The sequence below is a fragment of the Alosa sapidissima genome, chromosome 5, assembly GCF_018492685.1.
Source record: "Alosa sapidissima isolate fAloSap1 chromosome 5, fAloSap1.pri, whole genome shotgun sequence".
Taxonomy (NCBI): Eukaryota; Metazoa; Chordata; class Actinopteri; order Clupeiformes; family Clupeidae; genus Alosa; species Alosa sapidissima.
The window spans coordinates 12,359,279-12,384,222 of record NC_055961.1 but is presented as its reverse complement, the minus strand read 5'-3'; the positions used below and the strand labels follow the sequence as shown (position 1 = coordinate 12,384,222).

Genomic DNA, 24,944 nt, shown 5'->3' with positions numbered 1-24,944 from the left:
TACATTATTTTGTCATTATTGATTATGAGGCCAGGAGTCTTTATATTTTTGACTTATAAAAAAGCATTTTTTTTTTCTGTCAGGTACTGTAACCTACATAGGTACGGTGTACATATTAGGACACCCTCAGGAAATGTATGTAAGACATATTGTTGGAAGGTTTACAAGACAAATAATGTGGTGGCCTATGTGTTGTGGTTCATGCAATGAATTTAATTAATTAGCCAAAGACAGGCAGTCATTTCCAGACAGAAATTCTTATTCTCAAAGCTCAAAGGCACGATGCCAAATTGACAAACCACAAAACAAAACAAAAAACTGCATCCAGGAGTGACATTATCATCAACAGTGACATAAAACACATTTTTACGCAAAAACTATCTCCCAGTGTATATCGCATTGCAATGGATACATCCACAAGACCACAAAACAAATCCTGCGTTTTTTGTAAGTCTAATTTCTTTTTTTGCGCAATTGGCACGACAAAGGCTCTGTGTGCTAACTGTTGCTGTATTTATTACAGGGAGGTCTATGCGAGACACAAGCAGCCTAACACCTTCCACCTGCACAACATGTGATAGTGAGATGGCCCGTGCTTCTGTGCGAGCTCCTTCCCACCTTCCTGACTAACGCACACATCTGGCAAAAGTTGTGTGCTCGCTTGCTTCAGTTACACTCCGGCAGCCCCGGTCTTACTGTATGGCGTTTGCCAGACAGCTGTTCCCAAAACGACTCCTAACCCTCTTCCAATCCCTGCCCTATTACAAGGCATCTCTGCTCACTTAAGCCAATGATTATTCCATTACAGGCAGGATCACTGGCTTCCCCCTCCAGTCCCACTGCTGCTCTGCCGAGTGTAAGGCTTTAAACAGAATATATCAATGCTAAATTGATTGACAGGCTTTTCCCAAAGCACGGGATAATAAGAAAGGAAAAGACTAAATTTGACTCAAATGGAAGCTTATTATGTACTGAAATGTAGTGCAGTGCAATACAATACTCTCTTTGCTCGTACTCCATGCTTTGTTATATAAACTTGTCAGCTAGATATTGTTTGCACTTTGCATTCATATTGTACAGTTCCTGTCTTAATTTGCTTTGTGGGCCCTAATCTCCTGTTTGAATTATATTTAGATTTTCAGGTAAGTATGTAGTTTTACCAGCCATGCCGATTCTAGTGTGCATATTCTATTTGGCTACACATGACCATAAAAATACAATTTATTATTTATCAATTTTGAGTTACTGTGTTGATTATAATACTTTTGCTTCCCTGATTGTAAAAAAATAGATAGATAGATAGATGGATATTTTATTCATCCCGAGGGAAATTTTAGAATGGTAAAGGTTTCAGTTTTAAAATGGTAAAGGTTCATAAGGTTCATATATTTAAAATGTCCAGAAGGACATTTTAAATATACTTTACTGTGTGTCTGTACTGTGTGATATACTTACTATTATCACTTGGAAGATTCATCACAAGTAGACCTTTTTGTACATTTCCACCAATTTACACTTAACGGTGGCACCACAACAAAAGTACTTCATCAATAAAACATTACTGCATATACCTTACATGAAATGAACAGAACACTTCCAATGGTGCTTTTAAAAGTGTGCTGAAGTGAAAATGTGCCTGGCCTCTGTGACTGGACTAATGTCCCCCTCTCTGTCCTTTTCTGCGTACCTCACCTTGTTGTGGGTGTCTCTCGCTGGGTGGGTGTGTGGATGGTCGAGGATCTCCGAGCCCTCACCCACCACCTCCGCCACCACTGCAGGGACAGCAGAAGGCAGAGCCACGTCAGCGCGCCTCTGAAATCCTTCCTGACAGCCATGGCATATGCCACCCGCTAATTACAGTTCCACCACCCCCACCCCCATGCGCACACACCCCCTCCGCCCACTCCCTTCCACCCCCACCCCTTCTCCCGCTGTTTACCCGTCCTTCAGTGTGTGGTGTGCGCCTCCGTGACAGGCCCCGGTACCTCCCGCACCTCCATCTGTGGCGGGATCAACACTTTCATCCCTGCAGCCCCAGCGCAGATCCACACAAGGTGCTCTCCGCCGCCACCTGACCCGCGCCCTTACAGCTGAGTGGCTTACAGCAGACGGCCTGCAAGTTTAGTTTGCGCACAGACCTGCTGCTGACACCGGAGGGACCATTTGGGCACAGATCACATTCTATTTACTTCCTATATCTACACTCTAAGTGTGCCTTTGCATTCAATAGACTGAACGCCAAGGGTTTACCATGGAGGTCTATGCAGGTTTACACTTTTAAAAAAAGGATGAAGTTTGAGTCCAAGTATTTAACAAGCACTTTCATCCAAGGCAACTTACATATTTTATACGAAATGTATATATAACAATAAATGCATGATGTGCCCATTGATTTTTATTCAATGTAAAATTCAATATAAATGGTGATTCACTGACACGTTACATATTCAGAAATATTATACCTATCAATTGTAAAGATAAAAAGCAATCAAATTAGAAATTTAGAAAAAAATATATCCTTGGCTAGCTACATTAGTTGTTGATTATCGTTTGCTGATATGTGAGGTTGCTGAACATGACTCTCAGTTACATCTTACTACAACTGTGTGATTTATCTTCTAATCTTAATGAAGAATTTGTTGATTATGTATCCAGCATCCATCTCAGGTTTTGCATGGTTGACTTTGTGTTTTTAATTAATTGACAAAGCAGACAGGCAAATGAATGGGAAGAAACAGAGAGACAAGGTATACCAAATCCAAAGGAATGCTGGAACAGCCTCTCAATCAGGTCTGTTTTGATGGAGTGGGGGGGGGGGGGGGGCACTGTGTCAAAGTAGACATTACTGTAATATCCTTAATCCTAAATTTACTACTTGACAATCCTCATACACCACAAAGCCAGCCTGAATGAGAGTGAAACGTGGAGAAAGCCACTGTTGATGGACTGGGCTGACTGTATCAAAGCGAGTGTAGCTCAGGCAGACGGTGCTGAGCGTAGCGTCCATTTGCAGTGGTCATGGCGCAGCCTTTACCTTATATTGCTGCGGCTTGCTAGGCCTGCAGCCTCCTGGAGTGCTTATCAATAATAAATGACTTCTGTCAGAGCTCCTGTCCGCCGCCAGACACTCCACATCAGCAGATGGAGGCTGGGCATGTAGGGGAGACATATGTGCCGACGCCTGCTAAGGCGCACACACACACACACACACACACACACACACAAACATGCACATACACGTACACACAGTTTCACACACATGAACATACTCGCTCTCTCTCTTTTCACTCTACTCACACAAACACACACACACACACACAAAGACACACACACATGCACATACACACACTTTCACACACATGTACATACTCTCTCTCTTTGTTCATTCTACTCAGCTCTCTCTCTCTTTCACACACACACACACACACACACACACACACACACACAGACACACACACACACACACTCACCCATACAAGTTCAGCTTGGATGAGAGGCCACCACCAAACTGCCTCCATCTGTACAGATTTAAACAGTGAACAAGAGTCACACGTCTGCTCAGTGCAGCTAAACTAAACAGGCCTTTTCTGTCTTGTTTTTAAGCTGCAGCAACACCAACGCAGAGGCCATGTGACCTCAATAACAAACACCACATAATCACTGAACTGCCCGAGTGAGTGAGCGCAACAGATAGTGGAGGTAAGTGTGTGAACGAGCAGTGGCTTAACTCTAATTGTCAGTAGTTTAAGAAAAATGTGATGGGAAAACCCCTTGTAAAAATGCGTCAACAATAACGACAGAGAAAATTACACAGCTCCACAAAATGACAAGAGTGACACCGACCGCTAAGTGCATCACAGCCACAACAAAAGCAGACACACTCGGAGGTCTGGCTTCCTCGCCTTGGTGCCAGCTTGGCAGGGAGTCAGCCATCAAAATCACACCCAGTTTACCCTCCCGGCGACTCCCGGGATGCTCGGAGAGCGGTGCCAACTCTCCATCTCCCTTGCCCGCCACCCGCGTCCACCACCCTTGCAGCCGCACACTCACACACACATGCATGTTTGCAGAGATGTCAGCTTTGCTTTCTCTCCATCGGTCTGTTCGTCTGCTTTGTTTCTGTTCTTTTTTTATCGTTTTGTTTTCTGCTGCTGTTCTGCTCCAGGGAGGAAGGGAAACGAAGACGATCCATCAGTTGTCAGGGGCTTTGAATCGAGTGTTAAAAAAGGAAATGGAATTAAGACATGAATCCGCTTCCTTTCTTTTCTGTTGTTGGGGTGTGTTAACATGCTCATCATCTCCTCCACCAGTTTGCTGTGCTCCTTTGGTGGTCGTAATTTATTTTGGCAGTCACAAAACTTTAAGATGTTGCAGTATAAATAACCAAGAATCATTTAGGAAATTAAAAAGACAAGATTATTTTTGCAGGGAATGTAAAACTGTCAAACTCAGATCACACACACACACACACACACACACACACACACACACACACACACAAAATCCTGTAGCGAATATACTGGTCCATAATTTACCCTACATCAATGAAAAAGAAAAAAAGATTACATTAAATACAAGCCAAAGATCAACAAAAGGGGAAAACAGGCAAACTTCTCTCTTTGTTTGTGTGAACTGAATCCTTTGATGGGCTCTCATAATTTTCACTGGTCTCAAAGAGACAGACTAGTATTGAAACCAGGTCAGTGAATATCAGATAAAAGAAGAACCAGCATCGGAGAGGAGTGAAAAGACGGGAGAGAGAGAGAGAGGAGAGAGAGAGAGAGAGGAGAGAGAGAGAAAGAGGGGAGAGAGAGAGAGAGGCAAGAGAGAGGATAGAGAGAGGGGAGAGAGAGAGAGAGAGAGAGAGGCAAGAGAGAGAAGAGAGAGAGAGAAAAAAACACCTCTATTGTCTCTGGAGCTGCTGACCAGCAGGGTATCGCCACCGGACATCTGGGCCAGGCTGGGCTCCGCATAGTTTTGGTGTTTACTGCGCGACGGAGCAGAAATAAATAAATGTGTTAATATGGCGGGAAGGCCCGCTTCGGGAGCGGCGGCGCTGTTTGGTTTTGCCGTGATGATGCCATTCATCACGGCGTGACAGCCGCGTGCGGAAAGCGCTGCCGGGAGTCACCGGACCCCCACTCCAACTCACCGTCCCGCCAGCTCAGCAGCTCTCTGTGCAAATGGAGAGAGAGAGAGTGTGTGTGAAAGAGAGAGATGGAGAGAGCGATGAGGAGAGAGAGATGGAGAAAGATGGAGATGGAGGGAGGAAGTGAGAGAGAAATAGAGGAGGAGAACAAGAGAGAGACATGGAGAAAGGGAGAGAGAGAGATAGTTGGTAAATAAGAGAGAGAGGAGAACTAGAGAGAAAGAGAGATGGAGAGACTGAGTAAATGACAGATAGAGGGATAGACAGATTGAAACGAGAGAGAGAGAGAGAGAGAGATAAAAAGAAAGACAAAAAGGGAGAGCCTCAAGTGTCCCCCGTCTTTTAGATAGATGCACACAGTCACATACACACACACACACACACACGCAAATGCACAGACACACTCCTACAAACACACACATACACACACAACCACCCCCACGGGAATTCCATTCTAATATACCTGTAAGTGACTGTTCACTCTAACTCATACTCAGACAGTGAATAAATACTTGAACATCTATTCCGAGCATGAAAGAAAATATATTCAGAATACATGCGTGCGAATGACATTTACACAGACATGTAAATGCAATAGCCAAGGCATATTTACATAAAAGCAGTGTACCTGTCAACGTAAGCCACTGTGAGTATATTATGCATGCACATTGGCTTGTGCACTACAGATACAAACAAAGAGAGGCAAATATATGAATCTATGTAACATCATGTAACCTAAACGCTGCTTTATGTGTTTCAGTGCCATGTGTGTGCAGGAACACACTGAGAGAGCAAAATAAAGCGCAAACACACAAACTCACACACATGCAAACAATCACACACACACACACACACACACACACACACACACACACACACACACACGCACACACATACACACACTCAAATTCACAGAGACATGCACAAATATACACACACAGAAACACTCTTGCAAAAATGCACACAGTCTACGAACACCCACCCACAGACACCCACATACAGGGAGCCCTGTGCCACCTTTTTCTACAGGTAAAGGTATAGAAAGGTCAAACTCCCATCTCTGCGCCCTTCATCTTTACCTGTGTATGTGTGTGTGTGTGCGTGTGTGTGTGTGTGTGTGTGTGTGTGTGTGTGTGTGTGTGTGTGTGTGTGTGGGCGTGTGTGTGTGTGTGTGTGTGAGAGTGTGTGTGTGTATGTGTGCGCACGTGTGCACACGTGTATGTGTGTGTTTCTACCTGTGTGTTTTCAGGCAAATAGTGCAGGTGATGATTTATGTGTGTGAGCGCAGTGAGATGCAACTTGACATTTTCCTGCTGTGGCGTAGCCCAGTTCTGGCTCCATGCTTCATTACGTGGTGTTCCCCACGCGCTTCGCGACCCAGTAAAAATAACTCCTGACTCCAGCGCAGGGGTGGGGGTGATGGGTGGGGGGGTTAGGGGGGAGCGGCAGAGGGAGAAGCAGGCGTCGGTTGCCCTTTGATACTCTCACCTCAACCTCCAGCAGCTATGGGCTTTAGCTGATATAATGTACCCCTCGCCTCATACCTCAGCCTCCACACACGCAGGCAGACTGGGCCGGGGTAGAATTAGACGTACAAAAACACAGGGGTTAAAGGGAAGTCTCTCTCTTCTGCTTACAGCTTGTCTGTGAGGTAGTTATCCATCAGGAGCACAAAAAAGCTGGCGTTTGCAGCTATTTAAAGTATAATTTGGTATTCAGGTATTTATGATTTAGACGCCTTTGGAGTGCTACATATACAGGACGAGTTCTCTCCCAAATGGCTTCTGTAGGGGATACTTTACTGTAAGATAAGCGTATTCTAATCAGGTTATATGGAAAATGAGCAATAAGCAGGATATCACTTCATAAAGACGTGCTTAACATGTAGTAGGTTACAGTGTATAGTACAGTAAGTGTCCTCTAGTCCAGTTTAATTGTGCATCACAACTGGCAGAGACAACAACAAATAAAAGATAGACAGAGAGAGAGAGAGAGAGAGTGTGTGTGTGTGTGTGTGTGTGAATGTGTGTGTGAATGTGTGTGTGTGTGTGTGAGAGAGAGAGAGAGAGAGAGAGAGAGAGAGAGAGAGAGAGAGAGAGAGAGAGAGAGAGAGAGAGAGAGTGTGTGTGTGCGTGTGTGTGTGTGTGTGTGTGTGTGAGAGAGAGAGAGAAAGAGAGAGATAGAATGGAAAAACAGAGGAAGGAACATTCCCAGACACATTTTGTCTCCCAAAACCTCACACCCTGCTACCCATTATTCTCTATTAAGACTTAAGAGTGAAATTTACTGCTGTTTGTTCGAGTTTTAATGATGCCTGAAGGTGGAACCCCACAATGCTCCTACACACTGCAGTTTAGAGGGTCATTCTCTCCCTGTTACTTGTCTCTGTGTTCATTTTACTGTTTGCTTTTCCTGCTATTTACACCCAACAACAAATTGTGTTTACATTGTTAAGAATGTTCTCTTCTTGTGGTTAAATGCCAAGAGGACACAGAACATGCTGATGTGTCCATGAAGTCAGTGCTTGTTCCTGTCCACCACTGGTGGCTAGGGTGCTTGCTAAGGCTTATTCTGCCTGGCAGTATGGAACTCATAACTTACATAACCATAGTGTCCTGGGTCTGAGATCACATGTCTTTCGTTATTAAACACCTGTCCACGCTTGATCAAAGGAGGATTCACACAACTTTTATGAGTCACGTTCGCCTTGCCTACTTTATTATCCTTTGACACAATGATGACCAGCACATTCTTTAACTGCACAGTGGTGAAAGCACCCGCGGGTCCCAAGTGAACAAAGCCAGTGTGCTCTATTACATATGCTTCTTACAGCCTCTAGAGTACATGAGTGCCTTTGCATTTAAATGTAGAGTGGCTTGTGTGTGAGTTGTGACCACACAGATACTTTTTTATTGTATATTTCACAATATACCAACTAAAACTTCACAGAAAGATACATTTTATGTCTACATTGTTAGTGTTTGATTTGACATTGAAGCATTTTTTTATTTTAATGTCACAAATACATATGAGGGTTTCTTGCAGCAGATGAGGACTGGAAATATGACAGGTATACTATAAAACATGTGGTTACACTTTACTTGACAGTGTCTACATAAGAGTGCCATGACACTGTCATGAACGTGTCATAAACATTATAAACAAATGTTTATGACATAACGCTGCTGTTATTATGTGTCATTCTGTTTTTGTCATGACCGGTTAGGGTTAGGGTTAGAGGTTAGGATTACGGTTAGGGTCCATGTGTCATGTGTCATGTGTTCATGACAGTGTCATGTCACTCTTATGAGATACTGTCAAGTAAAGTGCTACCAAACATTTCACATTCAAAGCTGAAAAAAACTATTATCTGTAAACATTTTCAATGGGTAAACACTTTTACATTTTACATTCTTTGACAGCATTTCAATTGCACAAATAGGCAGTGATTTTAAATGTGTGACATTTTGTGGCAGAATTGAAAGTTATCCTAGTGTTGGACACCAACCTCTCACTTTCTTTGATAGAGCAACAACCCTCTGTCTGAAGAGAGTCTGGCCCACACCTATGTAAACTGTGGTGCCAAAAGAGCACACCGAAATGACTGTGGCTTGGATCGATTCGTCTGGGTCAAAAAGGATGGTCTGATCACCCATGAGTATGAAGTAGATCGGCCATCCTCACCTGGTTCTGCATCAGTGGGCTAGAGAAAGAATTGCAACTGGCCACCATGTTCTTGATGTGACCACAAAGATAGTACAGCGAACAGTTGGCGGCCATCTTTGTGACCAGTGCTAGAAACAGCACAGCTACCATCACATCGTTTATGATCAGTTCTATACACATGGCAAGGAGTCAACAGAGACAGACATATTCTGTGTGATGTTCAGTGTGGAACTCATAATGAATGACAGTGAAAAGCCTATGGCTAACTGCAAAGAGAGAAGTAGCCAATGCAATGCCAACGCACAGTAAACAACCGTTTTAATGTTCTGCTTCAACCAGATGGACAAGTTATGTCTTGCGGGGACAATCTGAAAATAGTAGGAGACATCAATCCAAGCACAGGAAACCAGGTTGGTTCCCAGAGTAAAATCTTTGATGACAAAAAGGGCAATATCAAGAACCCAAGATGCACGGAAGAACTCCTTAAAGATAAGAACAGCCACGATGATCTGCATGAAGCAATTCGTACCAACCATTGATTGACATAAAACTTTAAGAGGCTGCTTGAATCCGTTGTGGTTTTCTCCAGCAAATATCAGGCAGTGGATATCGAATAGGCTTCCACAGAGGCCGAGAGAGGTCAGAAGGCTATTGACCGTGATGAAGGCCCATCTATCCATACTCACCACCTGCATCTCCATCGCCGCTGTTGTCTGACTGACGTCTGCTTCTTCTGATTGCTGACTTGGCTGGAACCTCAGCCACTGTTGAGCAACAACGGGCTTTAACAAACAGAGTCAAGTGGACCAGAAACCATTTACAATGGAAATCAGGCCCGAAGACGATGGATGGGAAAGCATTTAAATCAACAGCAGTTTGAGTTTCAGGCTCCTGAAATATTTTAAAGTCAAATGCTTGGATGCATGTCCAGAATCTTACTGAAAGTGTTATTTCTACATCTGTGCTTACATAGAGCAATATCATAGGCGATGTGTATTGTGTGTTGAAACATTGCTCAAAAACTAGATGTACCGCAGAGCGGTACAAAATATGACCGCCGGCCAGTCCAGCATATGTTTTCCACAAAAATAAGTCACGCTGAAAGGCATATATGATTCTAACTGTCTCACTGAATTGCATTATGCACACTCAATTCTCACTGGTATCTGCTAGACAACAAGTACCAAAACATGATTAGTTCATAGATTTCACATGTAAAATACATGTTATACAACCCCACCCCCATCTTGCCTGTTCATAATTCTGAGAAATTCTTGAATTGTGTGCATGTGTGCGTGTACATGTTTATGTTTATGTGTGTGTGGGTTGGTGGGTGTGTGTGTGTGCGTGCATGTGCATGTGCTTGTGTGTTTGCCTGTTTATGTGCCTGTGTGTGTGCATGTGCATTCATGCGTATATATGTCTACTGTGTGAGTATGTGTCATACGTAGGATTAGTGTGAATGTATGTGTGTGCGTGTGTATCTGTTTATGCACATGTGTGCATATGGAATGGGTTGACATGGCCCTTTGAGATCAACATACAAAAAAAAATGGTCCTCCTAAACCCTACAGTTCTCGAGATATTCACAGAAAACTGTGTCTGCCCTACCCTCCTTTTGGGGGATCCAGTCCAGCGGGGGGGCTACAGATCAAAACGAAAAACGATGGTTCCATGCTATCCATGTGGGGTTTACATGCCCACCAAGTTTTGTGTACCCTGGTCTTACAGTGTCCCGGGAATCCTTGACGGAAATTTGGACAAAAAAAAGAAAAAAAAATCTGACTAAACCTATATGACCGCTTCGCTGCGCGGCGGTCATAATAACATCATGGTGCAAAAGATGTAGGGGTCTTGTACCTGAACATTATCTGAGTAACTTATCTCTGGCTAACCATGTAGTTAAACAGCAATTCGCCAATTGTTATTCAGAAAACATAAAAAGTGCCCGTAGTGTACCCATCCATCCATCTGTGTGTGTGTGTGTCCACTCATACATAAAAAATACTGGTCTGATGCACTTACGTATAAGTACTCTTTTGATCCCGTGAGGGAAATTTGGTCTCTGCATTCATCCCAATCCGCGAATTAGTGAAACACACAGTGAACACACAGTGAGGTGAAGCACACACTAATCCCGGCGCAGTGAGCTGCATGCAACAACAGCAGTGCTCGGGGAACAGTGAGGGGTTAGGTGCCTTGCTCAAGGGCACTTCAGCCATGCCTACTGGTCGGGGTTCGAACCAACAACCTTCTGGTTACAAGTCCGAAGTGCTAACCAGTAGGCCAGGGCTGCCCTTTATACAATGCAGAGGTCACCATATCACGGCCCTCTTGCAGATGCTGGAATTTGCTTTCACTTTTATTGTATGACAGGGTCAGGGGTCTGAAGTCGGCAGACTGCTCTATTGGCCACAACCCTGCTCAGAGTATGGTAGTCCAGATTTCCGGAATTCTCTAAATGTGTGAGATGATTTCACTCTCTGGGGCTATGACTAGAGGTTGTGGTTTAGAGCGGCAAGTTGTGTCAGTGGAGTTCTGACTCTTTGGCTCATTATTCTACTTGAGGGCACTGGAAACGTTTAAAGTTTAAAGTTTAAACTGTATATCCCATAAAACAGTTATCAGTTCAAAATAAGTCTATCAATGGGATTCCCTCATGGAATTCCAGTCCAAATAAACAGCACTGAGTGGTAAACATCTCCCCATGTATTTGAACATTTAAAATGATGCCTAAGTTTAGAATAGAATAGAAGTCTTCATTTGCTAATTGGTTATTAGTTCCCATTACACACCAGCAGACAAGAGGTATCCTCCTCCAGCAGTCCATTTCAAACACTACACTTAGCCAAGGCTTGCTCCGGCACATCCCTCTGCTACTCATGTTTTCCAGTGCATGTTTTTTTCCCCAGTCCCTCTGCTTCAATTCATCAGCCTATTGAGAGCAGCAATCCATTAGATTGAAGTGATCGAATCAGGCGGATGATGGGAATCAGCTGGAGTGGGAGTGGCAAAATTTGCAAGCTGCCATAAACTCAGAAAATGAACGGTTTCACTCAAAGCGAACAAACCTCAGCACACTCAACAGCTCCATCCAACATCAACATGAGCAGAATTGATGGGTTTGGTCACATTTCATGACAAACAGTAAACACAGACTTCTTTCAGGAACAGACACTGAAGAGCATGATGTTATGCTTGGCGTCATTGCCACCAGTCATTGTTCCTGGAAGGGGAATATAACTCAGAAATGCAAGAATGGAGGAGTGGTACAGCTGTTGTACGTTACAGTCACAAGATCAATAACATGCAGAGGAACATCTGAGCCTTGTGTTCACACTCCACATAACGTGCTGCTTACTTCCAGGGAGGAGATTTAAAACAGGGCGTACCTCCGTTATACAGTGGCATATATTTTACATCCTCAACTTACTGCCAGAAAGTGGAATCATTTGTAAAAACGTGTTGTTTTCTGGGGGTACAGGCAATGTGTAAAGGGGACTAAGAAAGATTTTTCACTTCTTTCTGTTTTCAGTTCTGTGCATGCTATATTTTTCCCAAAGTTTGCAGTGCAGGGAGACAGAACCCTTTTATATTATTGTGTTATTATTAAGTTTGTTACATTTATTGTTTGTTATTTATTCATTTCAGTTGCTTTGTCCTTATAAACATTATTATTCTGTTGAATTTCTTTTGAATATCTACATAATCTTCACTAAATATGATGGACAGAACTGTAGTGCTGTAACTACACTTTAGAATATCTCAAGGAGTATCTGAGCCCTGAAGTCTTGGCAAACTTCCAACACTGTGTATTGATGACAGTCAATCGTTCTAGGCTACCGTGGCATATTCTGTCCAAACAATTCTGCTGCAGAGGGGATAAGTGACATCGATTCGGAGCTCCGGTCCGGTTTCATCTTCAGGAACAATATTTTTAATTGCCATGGAACCATTTTTATAGATTATGTCTTGAAACGAAAAGATCGGCAGAAAATGAGAGAACACCTGGCCCGTCTCAAGGTCAGATGCAGTCACACCTCAAATGTCCCCGTATAAATCTCCTCCACATATTAAATCTTAATCAAATACCATCTATTATTTCATAATGAAAGTCATGGAAATTCAAGACATGTACTTTATTGTTATTCAAGTAACACTCATATGAGACAATTCAGCGCACCAACTGTAGTGAATTTTAATAATTGCTAATCATAAATTGGGCACTTTGACTGCTTAACATAACGGCTGTGTGGAGTGTGGAGGGGTAATCAGTGGCAGATCAAACGGCTGTCTGTAATTGAAGTGCAAAAACAGCCTCTCTTGTTGATGGCGGTGGGCAGGACCACTGCAGGCAGAGCTACACTTCAAGCTTCCACCTGAGAGGCTGTCTGTTCTCCTCAGCTTCCCTACGGTCCACAGACAACAAGACACCACACGGTGAGTGGAGAGAGAGAGAGAGAGAGAAATAACTGCTACAGATAGGAACGGGAGGATGACTGAAGCAGGCAGGGGGAGCAAGAGAGTCAGCAGGAGGAAGAGAGATACGGAGGGGAATATGGAAGTGGGAAGAGGAGGGGGGGGGGGGGGGGGGTGAGAGAGAGAGAGAGCTTACGCCTGAAAGCTTTTGAGGGGGGAAGTCATTAATTAGGTCATTTCCTCTGGGTGGTCAAGGTAAGGCTGAATGAAGGCTTTTTGCAGAAAACCTGAGAGACAGAGCCTCTCTCGGAGACTCTCAGACAAGCTGCGCAATTTCAAATCACAGGAGTACAGACAGATTGCTCCAGCTAGGGTTAGCCTTTAGACCAAGTTTTCCTCTGGCCTGGGTGATAGACTGGCCTACTCCTGCACAATGTTCCCCATCATACTGGTCTTACCAAACTGACACTTTTGCGTAATGTACAATGAGACAGACACAACAATGGAAATAGTCAGAATAAAAGACAAGGTATGACAAATTGAATAATGTTTCAGTTTCAATTTTTTATTACTTAAAAAACTCAAACAAAAACAGAAAACAAATCTACCAAAGTTGTCCATATGGATGTTTCATTTATTTATGTTATGTGCAAGGGTGTGATATGTGGTAATGTCATGAACTTTTGAAAGAAGGTCAACATCATTGATTAGCTGCCTGACCATGATTAGGATACTAATGGGTTCCCCAAAAACCTTTTCAAAAAATAGATTTAAACTGGCAGCTGTTTCTTTTTTTTTCTTTTTTTTTGTGTATGTGTATTTTTATCATCAGTGTTGTATCTACAAGCATGCTTGCATCAAATGTGCACTAGGGTACTTGTTTTCTTTTCTTTTCCCATCTTTTGTTTGTTTTTAAATCTCACTAAAAATGTATCACTTCATTACAACATCAGAGTAGCAAACGCTAAAGCCTTTTTTTACAAGTCTTTATAAACAAGGGTAAAAACAGGAGGGCTGTTACTGTAATACTGTATTTATAGCAACAATAACTCAACAATGTTCTTTTTTAACTCATAAAGGAGCAATATATAACCATTACTGAAGGGGGCTATGAGGACAGATGGAAACAAGACGATTTGCCACCTCATTTCCTGTGCATTCAAACAAGAGTGTCAATCGGAAAAAAAAAAATACACCAACAAACAATTCAACAACATCAAAAAAACCCACTGGAGGTATGAACAGCATGGGAGTAGAACAACATCATGGTGGCAGCCATGTCAGACAGTGAGGGAACTGTTTCGCTTCTACATCTTTTTTCCAACAAAAACAAACAATAAAAAGAAAATGAAGAAAACTCTTAGAAGAGGAATAAAAAAATCCTCCGATTCAGATTTTTTTTGTCCTTTGTCCTTTCTTGTGAAGATGCTGGTCTTTTTGAATGCTTGATGCTGTCCATGTCATGTCCCTAATGCCACGTCTCCATCTCTAAAGGACATTGTCACTCAAAGATTTTGCAAGGCTGTTGTGCAACTGCGAAACATTGGTGCAATAGGGTAAAAGAAAGGTCAAAGCCAAATAATAATAATAATTATTATTATAATAATAACAATAACAACAACAACAATATAACAACAACAATAATAATGGTGTAAGGAGAAAGAGTGAACATGTAGCACGGATGGAAAGAGAGGCCGTTTTATGTGCTTCACAGAGTCAAGAACAATTTGGGAATGTTCTTTTAATTCCGAGAAAAAAAGGTCCTTCTATTTTTAGCCTGGAAAAAACAATCAAAAAAAAAGATAGGAACGTAGAAGTAGTCAAATAAGGAGATTCAAGGGAGGTTTCTATTTCCTTTTTGTACAAGATCATGGAGAAAGGATGCGAGAGAAGGCTCCTGATACACGCCCTTCTCTGTGCATCGCTGCACCTCCCCACAGTCACACACACACACACAGTCACATACATACACATACACACACACACACACACACACACACACACACACACACACACACACACACACACACACCCTTTTACATATATGTAGAAGAACACATTCCCTCTTTCATCCCTTCACTCACTCACTCTCTCGTTCAAACTCTTAAATTTTTCTGTCCTGTACACCATTTTGTTTTCAGCATGAGGATGGTTGGATCCCCCCCAGTGAGAAGCTCCTGCTGTTCCCCTCATCACCACTCATGTCCCAGCCAGAGGAGTGTTTCCGTGGGGCAAACCCTCGCGCAGGCCCCCTCCGTCGGACACTCTGGCGGCGCGGAGCCCCTTCTCAGTACATGATGGGGGGCTTGGAGAAGGGAGGTCTGTTCTCTGTAAAAACAGAAAACAAATCAAGGTAAACGTTGCGTTCAGGAATCAGTGCTATTAAAACTCCCATCCCTGAAACCCATGCATGCGCGCGCACACACATATAGATATACACACATAGTTCTATATTAAAATGCAGTCTTTTAATAAGAATGCATACATGGTTGCTCCGTGGTATAAAGATGTGAATCATATCCTTCTCAAAGCAGAGGGGGGGGGGGGGGGGGGGGAAACAGCAAAAGATGGCTGGTCATACTTGATAGGCAAAGTGATTCTTGATAAAAAAAAAAAAAAAGCACAAGTATTTTAATCAAATGTGCGGCAAGAATAATTTAGGGGATTGATCACTTAAGTGTTGGCTGTCAGTGAGCGGGAGCAGATAAAGGGAGAACAGCTGGTGGGTGAAAAGGGAGAAGTTGGTCGTTGAATGTTAATATGAAAAATGTGGCTTGATTTAATTCCCAGAGCAGGAGGAGAGGAGAGGCAGTTCATTAGGAGCGGGAGGGCGCTTGGAGGTGTTTAATATGTTTCTGCAGCGTGGAGCGGAGCGGCCGCTCCTGTACGGGTGAAGATACAGGATGGAGGTGCACTGCGCTCGTGGTCCGGGCGAGAGAGAAGAGCAGTGAGGGCAAGGAGGCTTTGGGGAGGGAGAGAACTAACTACCATTTAATATACTTTGAATGCTTTTATGTTACGACACATATTTCACTACCTTGAAGTTTATTTCTTTGGAATGTACCGTATTTTCCGGACTATAAGTCGCACCGGAGTATAAGTCGCACCAGTCAAAAAATGTGTCATGAAGAGGAAAAAAACATATATATAAATATATATATGTTGCACCTGAGTCGCAGGACCAGTCAAACTATGAAAAAAAGTGTGACTTATAGTCCGGAAAATACGGTATGTGTTGTACTGCTAATACAGTACATGCATAATATTTGTATAATACATTATACTATGCTTTTCTGTTGTACTGTTACCAGTGCTTACATTACATGTTACATATTACATTTCTATAATATATTATATACCTACACATTATAATTGTGCTCATTTGTGGACTAAAAATACATGTCTTCAGTTATTTTTTACAGACATCTTTGACCAACGTTTATGTGCATTAACTCCCTGAAAGTGAATGGAATGCTCTGTAGGACACACAGCATCTGGCCTTTGCCTTCACCTCACTCTCCAGCACACCCATTCAAGCCCTTTTATGAGCTCTTCTTCATATTAACCCAAAAATGACTTATATTACTTAATGGCGACCGAGATATTTAACAGTGTTCCTTTAAAGTGACTGTATGAAAATCGGCCACTTATAGAAAAGGAGCCCTCAGCTCACTCTCTCTCTCTCTCTCTGTCTCTCTCTCTGTCTGTCTCTCTCTCTCTGTGTAAGGGAACACCGTCCAGTGGCTGGACTTAAATTGAGACTTAAAGGCCCAGGGGCTTTGACGAGGTGTTTTACTGCTCAATGAAATGAGTTGTAATATCCTGAGGCGCAATTAATCCGGGCCCAGAAAGTGACAGCAGGGCCAGTTCCTGTAAAGAATGGCAGCTCCCTGGGACTGGAGGGAGGTGGGCTGAGGGTGGAGTGTGTGTGTGTGTGTGTGTGTGTGTGTGTGTGCGCGTGTGTGTGGGGGGTGGCTGAACAGAGCCGTCACAGTCCCTGGGAAAGGGGGGTATGGGGGGGTGGGGGGACGACAGAGCACTCTCGCTGCTGGCCACTCTGGACAGCCCGATTGCTCGAATTACTGTTGCACTGATGTGATGGGAAATCTTTAAGTGTGTAAATTATGATGCAGAAAGCTATGAATCAGTTTTGCCCTGTGAAAAAAAAAATTATACATATTTCAGGTGGAGGAAAACAGCAGTCACACCTGTAAAAACAGACCTATTAGAATAAGTGATTGAAACAAGTAGAATCTCTTCAGAGCATTCTTAATAATAATTTGTTATATGTCATCATTTTTTAATAAAGTTGATAAGACAGAGCAGTTGAGTACTTCTTCATTTCATAATGCTGCTATCTCTAACACTACTGGCTGATGATGTTAACGGTAGTTACCATATCAGGCATACAGGTGTGCATTACCAGTGTTGTTGTGCATTGACAATATGTCAACTAAATTTTGAGCAATCGCTCCCTTTTTCTAAGTAATATCGTGAGCACTGTCCCTCCCTGAGTTTCCATTAGCATTATCGCATCTGAGTCTTCACTACCATTATGGCATCTTTCCAGAAAGGCACCACTGGGTAGCCTGGGTTGCAGCAGTAGGTGGGCAGGTGGGAGGATGGGTAGCCAGGCTTGTGGTCTCACTGGGACCTTCTCGCCGTGATCGTCTCTCACCATATTTAGCTACCGGCTCATTCTATTTTGCACCGTCTGCAAAGCGTTTAGAGTGGGGAGGTCCAGAACTGCCATAAAGCTTCACCTTGATTTTTCATGCTGCCTTCTTTTTTCCCCCCCTGCTCCTTCTTCCTCATTTTTTTTCTTCCATGGCTGCCAATTAGTGGTGCAGAAAACTTTTGGAAATGAATGGTACCCTTGGGACTCATTTGCAGTATGTGAATGCAGTATGAGTTTGGAGCTAGAGTAGGTCATTGGAGCTTTTTTTTCTCTCTTGCTGTTGTTGTTGTTGTTTTTAGTTTGTGGATTTTTCTTGCCAGGTCTGCAGGAGCATAATTACTGATGTTCTTAATGCCGCAACAGGTTTGGCTAAGAGAGCAAAATAAAACAGGTGGGAGCCGGTGGGTCAACACCTAGTGGTGACTACGAGGCCGTTCCTGAACTGATACTTCAACAGAAAAAACAAGGAGTTCAGGTTCCTATTAAACAGCACCTTGTTGTCTCACAATTAGCCCCCACCTCCCCTCTTGTCTCTCTCCCCTCCTCTCTCTCTCTTCACTCTCTCATCTCAACACCCGAGACTCTACCACCTCCATTTCACTCTTCCTCTCTTTCTTAATCGGCTTGTGAAATGATGTCACCTTCTTTTGTGTTCAGCAGTTTCTGTTACCACCACTTGTCTTGATTAATAAAAAAAAAAAAACACATGCACACACACACACACACACACACACACACACACACACACACACACACACACACACACACACACACACACACACACGGGCCTGTGTAATAGCTGAACGCAGGAGGGAACCTGAGAAAGCGTAAAAAGCTTTTAGTTCCTGGAGTGGGATCTCAGCAAGGACAATCAAACCTAATGAAATCAGTTGTCAGTGCTAGGCTTGCAAAACTGTGAAGTTGGACTTGGGAGTGGAGCACGGGGGCTAATCAGATTTCTGCCCACCGTAATGGATAAGTACGGCTAGGCACGCGTAGGGAGTCCGCCGAGGGGTGTCCAGATTAGTGTGTGTTTGTGAGGGTGTGTGTGTATGTGTGTGTGAGTGAGAGAGAGAGAGATAGAGAATGTGTGTGTGTGTGTGTACAGTTGTGGTGGGGTGTTGTATGGATGAGAGGAGTCCTAATTGAAGATTTGCTGCCCTCCAAAGCGATGATCCATGGAGATTGGTGTGCGATGGGTACTCTGATGTGGCTTGTGTTCATCTATTAGATTGGGGTTCTGAGCACTACAAACAGATAGTGCCAAGGACTCCAGGGTGGACTAGCCAATACAGGATATAAATCACACTTGATGTTGTCTTACAAAGTGACATTAAGTTGATATTTGCTGTATAAACTTTCAGATCTTTATGTCTACGCATATTCACTTTGAGCATTTTTGAAAATGTTGCTATCCAAACCATGCTATGGTTATGATATGTTATGAATCATCACTGACAAGCATTGGGATTACATTACTGTACTAAGATGGCCTTTAAACTAAATCCTGGATAAGGAGAAATCTGTCTAATATTGCTTTTCATTTACAAATATAAAGCAATATAATACAATGATAAACAATGTATAGTGTGATATGAGGAGATCCGTAACATTGAAAGGATGTGTCAGATTTACAGTCAGATGGGACACATGAGATCCACAGCTGCTGAGACTCTTTCAACAGACGCCTGACACCATGATGTTGGCATGTACTGCACCTCGTAGCTGTAGGAGTGGTTTAGGGTGTGTGTGTGTGTGTGTGTGTGTGTGTGTGTGTGTATATATGTAAGTGTATGCGTGTGTGTGTGTCGGAAATGTAATGTGACTCGCTTTGGTGACACTGAGGTTGTAGCGCTGCTTCACGGCCATCAGTGGCTCTCACGTCTGGCCGAAAGCGAGGGTGAGAGAGCGAGTCAGGGAGCGTGACCGTCTCCAAAGCGCGGCGAAACGATCCACGGTTCTGTGAAGTGACCGGGGCCGAGGCCGACTTGTGCCTCGCTCACCTCTGAACTACTGCTGCTGGTCGCCACGGTCAGGAATGTCCTCCCCCAAGATGACACTCACCCTGCCACCCCTCCCCCACCCCCCCCCACCCACCCAACAGAAAATGATGATGGCAGTGCCACCACCAACACCAGCTCCTGGGTGCTTTTAAGCCCATCACAACCCGTTGCAGGTAACCCAGTGAGAACACCAAAGATCCCAGCAATTACACGAGGGGATTCAGGCCTTACATTTTGGCAAAATATGTGAACAAATACAGCCGGTACAGTGATGGAGAGGGAGAGAGAGAGAGAGCGAGCGAGGGGTCCCTGTGTGCTGGGCGGGACTTTGATGTTGTGCTTGGGAGGTTGAGACTGAAGTCTGAAGTTATGAGCAGGAAACTCGAGAGGCCTTCAAGATTTCAGTAATCCTAACCCCACTCAACGCCCGCCCCCCCCCCCCAAAAAAAAAATCTAGAGAGAGTCAACCTCACCCATTGATGACCCCCTGCCACTGAAAATGAACCCTTCCTCTTTGCCAGACAAAAACAAAAAGAAACAAAAACAAACACACAGGAGAACCCCCCACACACACACACACATACACACACACACACATGCACACACACGCACAACTTCCAGAAGGTTCCCGAGCTCATGGCCTCAGCATTCTTCTGTGTGGCAGCCCCGCTGCTGTCAGTGACAAGAAAAATGGTCGTTCCTTTATTTGCGGACTGTGAAATTGGCTATGAGAAAACAATCTCCACCCTCCCAGCAGAAAACACTTTGCAGGCCATTTCCAGCGTGCATCCTGTAAACATATGTATTTATTCACCTCCTCTCTTGCTCACATTTCAATAAGATCTACGGGACAGTGTCTCTGATTCGCCAGCCGACGGGCCGATAATAGGCTCCATCTATCAAAAGCAACCTCAAGCTAGGTTTTGGAGGCAAGGCTGGGGGTGCAGGGGCAAAAACAGATGGAATAGGTGGTGTAAAAAAATGTGTGTGTGTGTGTGTGTGTGTGTGTGTGTGTGTGTGCACGCAGCAGAACTCTTGAGTGAGAATGGAAGCGTGACACACACATGTAGCCACATCAGTTTGCAATCTCCCTCCCTCAGGGATTTTGACGTCTTCAAAGGACCGTCTGCTCCAGGAGGAAGAGAGAGAGAGAGAGTGAAAGAATGAAAGAAAGAAAGAAAGAAAGAAAGAAAGGGAGGAAAGCATAAGCGGAGAGGTGGCAACACAGGAGGAAAAGAAAAAGTGCCTCTGGTTAATGTTTGCACTTCCATCATGAGCCTCCAGGGGGTCAACCCCTTACACACAGGGGCTTAAGAGTCAAAGTGGCAGTGGTGGTGGTGGTGGTCAGGGAGGTGTCTGGAGAACCCTAGGCCATGTGGGATGCACATGGCCCTGTAAGCTCCATATCGACTGCCCCACACCCCCCTGCTACCCTCACCCCCTATGCTTGAAGAGATGAGAGGGGGGCTTCCTAGAAGCTCCCGGCTGGCCGGGCGGCTGCCTGGCCCTGGGGGTGACGTCAGCTCCTGCTGAAGGGGATGATGAGTGTGGAGAGGCACTCGGGGGTGGGGGGGTGGGGGGGGGCTAAGAGGGGAAATGAAGTTGGATGGTGACCGAAAAAAAACCTCCCCCTTTCATCCTCACTGTACCCAAAGAAAAAGCCCCTTAGATAGGCCAGGTCAACCACAGCCCAACCCTTGAGATGGAGTCTTTCATGTCCTGTGATTGATTCATTAAAAACCTGTTCTCAGTTTTGCTTTGCTGATTTTCACTGTGCAATTGTGCAATTGCCTTTAACCATATAAACAAAAAGAGCAAAAAATACAAAAGGAAAACAAATCTATTCCAAATTCCTTCTAAAATGGAGGAGTACCAAATACCTCCAGACTCTCTTTCACACACAACAGCTACGCACTACAGTTTTAGTTTGTGTTTGTTCCAATCACCTTGTACAGTGGAGTTTTCCTGCTGATTGCCGTTATGTTCAGGCTCCACATCTGGTATCACAGCCTCTGCAACATCAAACACAGACACATGTTAGAACCCTTTCAGAATACCTACTGCACTAAATGTGTGTCACTTAATTTGTGTCTGCTAATGGTTTTTGTAGTTGTTGGACCAAAGTGGATAGGCTTTGCACGGTGTAAATCTGAATCACATTACAATTCATTAACAACTCTAATAGGGTATCGATTCATCAAAAGCTTTGTTATAATTTCAAGGTTCATCGTTGTATCCCCACTAAAAACAGTTCTTCCTGAGCTAATCTTGCATTAAATCTCATGAAAGGGAAAAAGCTGGAGCAACAATGCATTTCTTTTTTTTTAATAAATTCAGGTTTAATCAGGCTTGGCTGATAATTGCCGGAGCTCAGTTCAAATGCTTGCAGATGTACTCAACGGTCTTTATAATTTGCTTTTATGTTTCCCATTTCTGCTCCTGTTAGAACAATTTAGGAATTAAACAACTGAACGATGGGGGAAAAAACGTGCACAGCGGTTATGAAAACAATTTAGTACTCTAAGTGTGCGCATTTAAAGCATTTATGATAAGTATCTGCGTCCATTTCCTCTGCGGCCTGACCATGCTAATGCAAGGCTAATAGGAGCCGTTACAGCAGATGCGGAAATGCCAATAGAGGCATTGATAAGGAAATATGAGAATCAGAGATGGAGAAAAGCAGAGAGGATAAAAAAAAAATGGAGACATTAGACAGGCATAGGATGAAAAGGGTAAGAGAGAGAAAAAAAGAGTGAATGAAACACAGCACAAAGATTAAGAGAATAAAGGTCAGAACAAATAGAGGTGAAAAGGAGAGAGGGAGAGAGAGAGAGAGAGAGAGAGAGAGAGAGAGAGAGAGAGAGAGAGAGAGAGAGAGAGAGAGAGAGAGAGGGATGGAAGGGAAGAAAAGGGAGAGACGCCAAGAGTAAATTAGTGTAGTGTTTAATCTCATTGATTACGAGCAAGAGGAAAGTGATTTTCCCTGAGTAGGACAACAAAGTTAAGGAAAAATTCACTGCAGTGAATAAGGACATTATGAGGCAATGGAGGAACAAGTGCATGTGTTTTTACGACACAGATACAGAGGCAGGGTGCAGACGGGCCCAACTGGAGCCGGGGAGCCGGGGAGATGACAATGAAATATGCTGTTAAAAAGGCAGCGCTGCTCTCATGCGCTCTGTCTTTTTCAAAGCCGGAAAAATTCCAATTGCTCTGCAAAGAGACCATAAATATTCTGTGGAGTGTAGTTAGGGGCAGGAAGAGCAGACAGAGCAGGCGGATTCAAATGCAGGAAAGGGGAAAGGAAAGAGGCACAGAGAGGACGACAAAAAAGAGAAAAGAGAAATGTGAGAAGGGGATGGATTCAAACAGGAGAAAATGAATAGTGCAGAGAGGGAAAAAGAGAAAAGGCTAAAAAAAAAAGGGCGACAAATTCAAAGACAAAGCAAAGAAGGAATACTTAAATAGGGGGGTAGATTTAAATACATGATGCAGAGAGGGTGAAGAGAGAGAGAGAGAGAGAGAGAGGAGAGAGAGAGAGAGAGGAGAGAGAGAGAGAGAGAGAGAGAGAGAGAGAGAGAGAGAGAGAGAGAGAAAGAAAGGAAGAAAGAGGGGAGGGGGGGTGTTGGAAGCGGGCCGGCGCTTGTGCTCACCGTTGAGGCTCATCCGCAGGTTGTCTGAGGTGGTGGCCTGTTTGAGCGCCTGCTCCACCTGCTCCCGGCGCTTGGACTCAAAACTCCAGCGCCCTCCTGCAGTTTCCTCTTGGCCTTCTTCTCCTTCTTCAGACGCTTCTGGATGGTGGCTGAGATGCCGAGATGAGAATAACGGCGAGAGAAAGAGAAAGAGAGAGAGGGGGGGGGGTGGGAGGGGAGAGGGAGAAGTGAGAAGAAGAAGGCCAATTGGGATAGAAGGAGGGATAGCAGCAGAGAGATACAGAGAAAGAGGGAGAGAAAGAGAGAGAGAGAGAGAGAGAGGGAGAGGAGAGGGAGAGAGAGAGAGAGAGAGAGAGAGAGAGACGAGGGAGAGAGAGGAAGAAAGCGATCAATCACAGGAAATCAATAAAGTGTGCAAACATAAGTTGCTGATCTCACACATTTTGAGATATTCACAGCTTTGGTGGAGGAGTACATGCTGCATGTTAATTTAGGAGCACTTGAACTTTTAATTGTTTGTTCAAATGGCCATGACCATCCAAACAAATTGAAAGGAATTGTAGAAATATAACTAATACTACTTTGATGTTTACCAATGTATAGGCAGAGATACAAAATAATGTAGACGTTTTACTACTAACAACATTTGTCACCGTTCTTGGTTTCCCTACAGTAGCATAAATACTGTCTTTCTCGAATGAAACAGTGTTCACTCTCTCTTTATTGCTCTCTCTCACTCTCTCTCTCAGGCAAACACACACTACACACATACGCACACAAACACACACACACACACTCACACACACACACACACACACCACACACACACACACACACACACCGCATCTCCATAACACATCCAATTACCGGCATTTGATTTGCCAAATCATTCCTTACCCCCTCCTATTAGAGAATGAATTTGAATAACACTGCCGTGCGATAACAGCCATGGCTAATAAATTATTAAAGTGTTTGTTTTGTACATACCGTCTGAGTTGTTACCCAAGCAGCTAATTGCTTTAATTTCTTGGCTGAGAGTAAGAGAAGCTGACTGGCTTCTAAATACTACCCGTGATATACGGACCTTTAGAAGGCGAGCACAGCTGAACAACCACCACACACATACTGCTTACAAAGTCTGTTTCAGAGTTCTAATGCAATCCATATAGACATTTAGTCATTTGTGCCTTGGCACAAGAGTAACTGCACATTTTTCTTCTTTTAAAATGTGCAACTACTTTAATCCCTCTTTTAATCATCGGAGTATTTAACATTTGTCCATTTGACTTCAGTTTGTTTCTGTCGAGTTTGTTTGCACCTTAATTAAAGTTGTTTGACCAAACTAAATGGCTTACAGCGTTTAGCCGTTCGAGTGG

General features: G+C 43.7%; 1 protein-coding gene across 1 annotated transcript in view; it reads right to left on the bottom strand.

Moving 5' to 3' along the window:
• Positions 1–2,020: 2,020 nt before the first annotated feature.
• Positions 2,021–24,944, bottom strand: part of LOC121709095 (dachshund homolog 2-like) — a 62,023-nt gene continuing 39,099 nt past the window's right edge. The window contains 6 exon segments of the mRNA XM_042092168.1: positions 2,021–2,144; positions 3,471–3,518; positions 21,354–21,444; positions 21,862–21,927; positions 23,569–23,653; positions 23,656–23,717. Coding sequence (XP_041948102.1) covers positions 2,021–2,144; positions 3,471–3,518; positions 21,354–21,444; positions 21,862–21,927; positions 23,569–23,653; positions 23,656–23,717 — 476 coding nt within the window.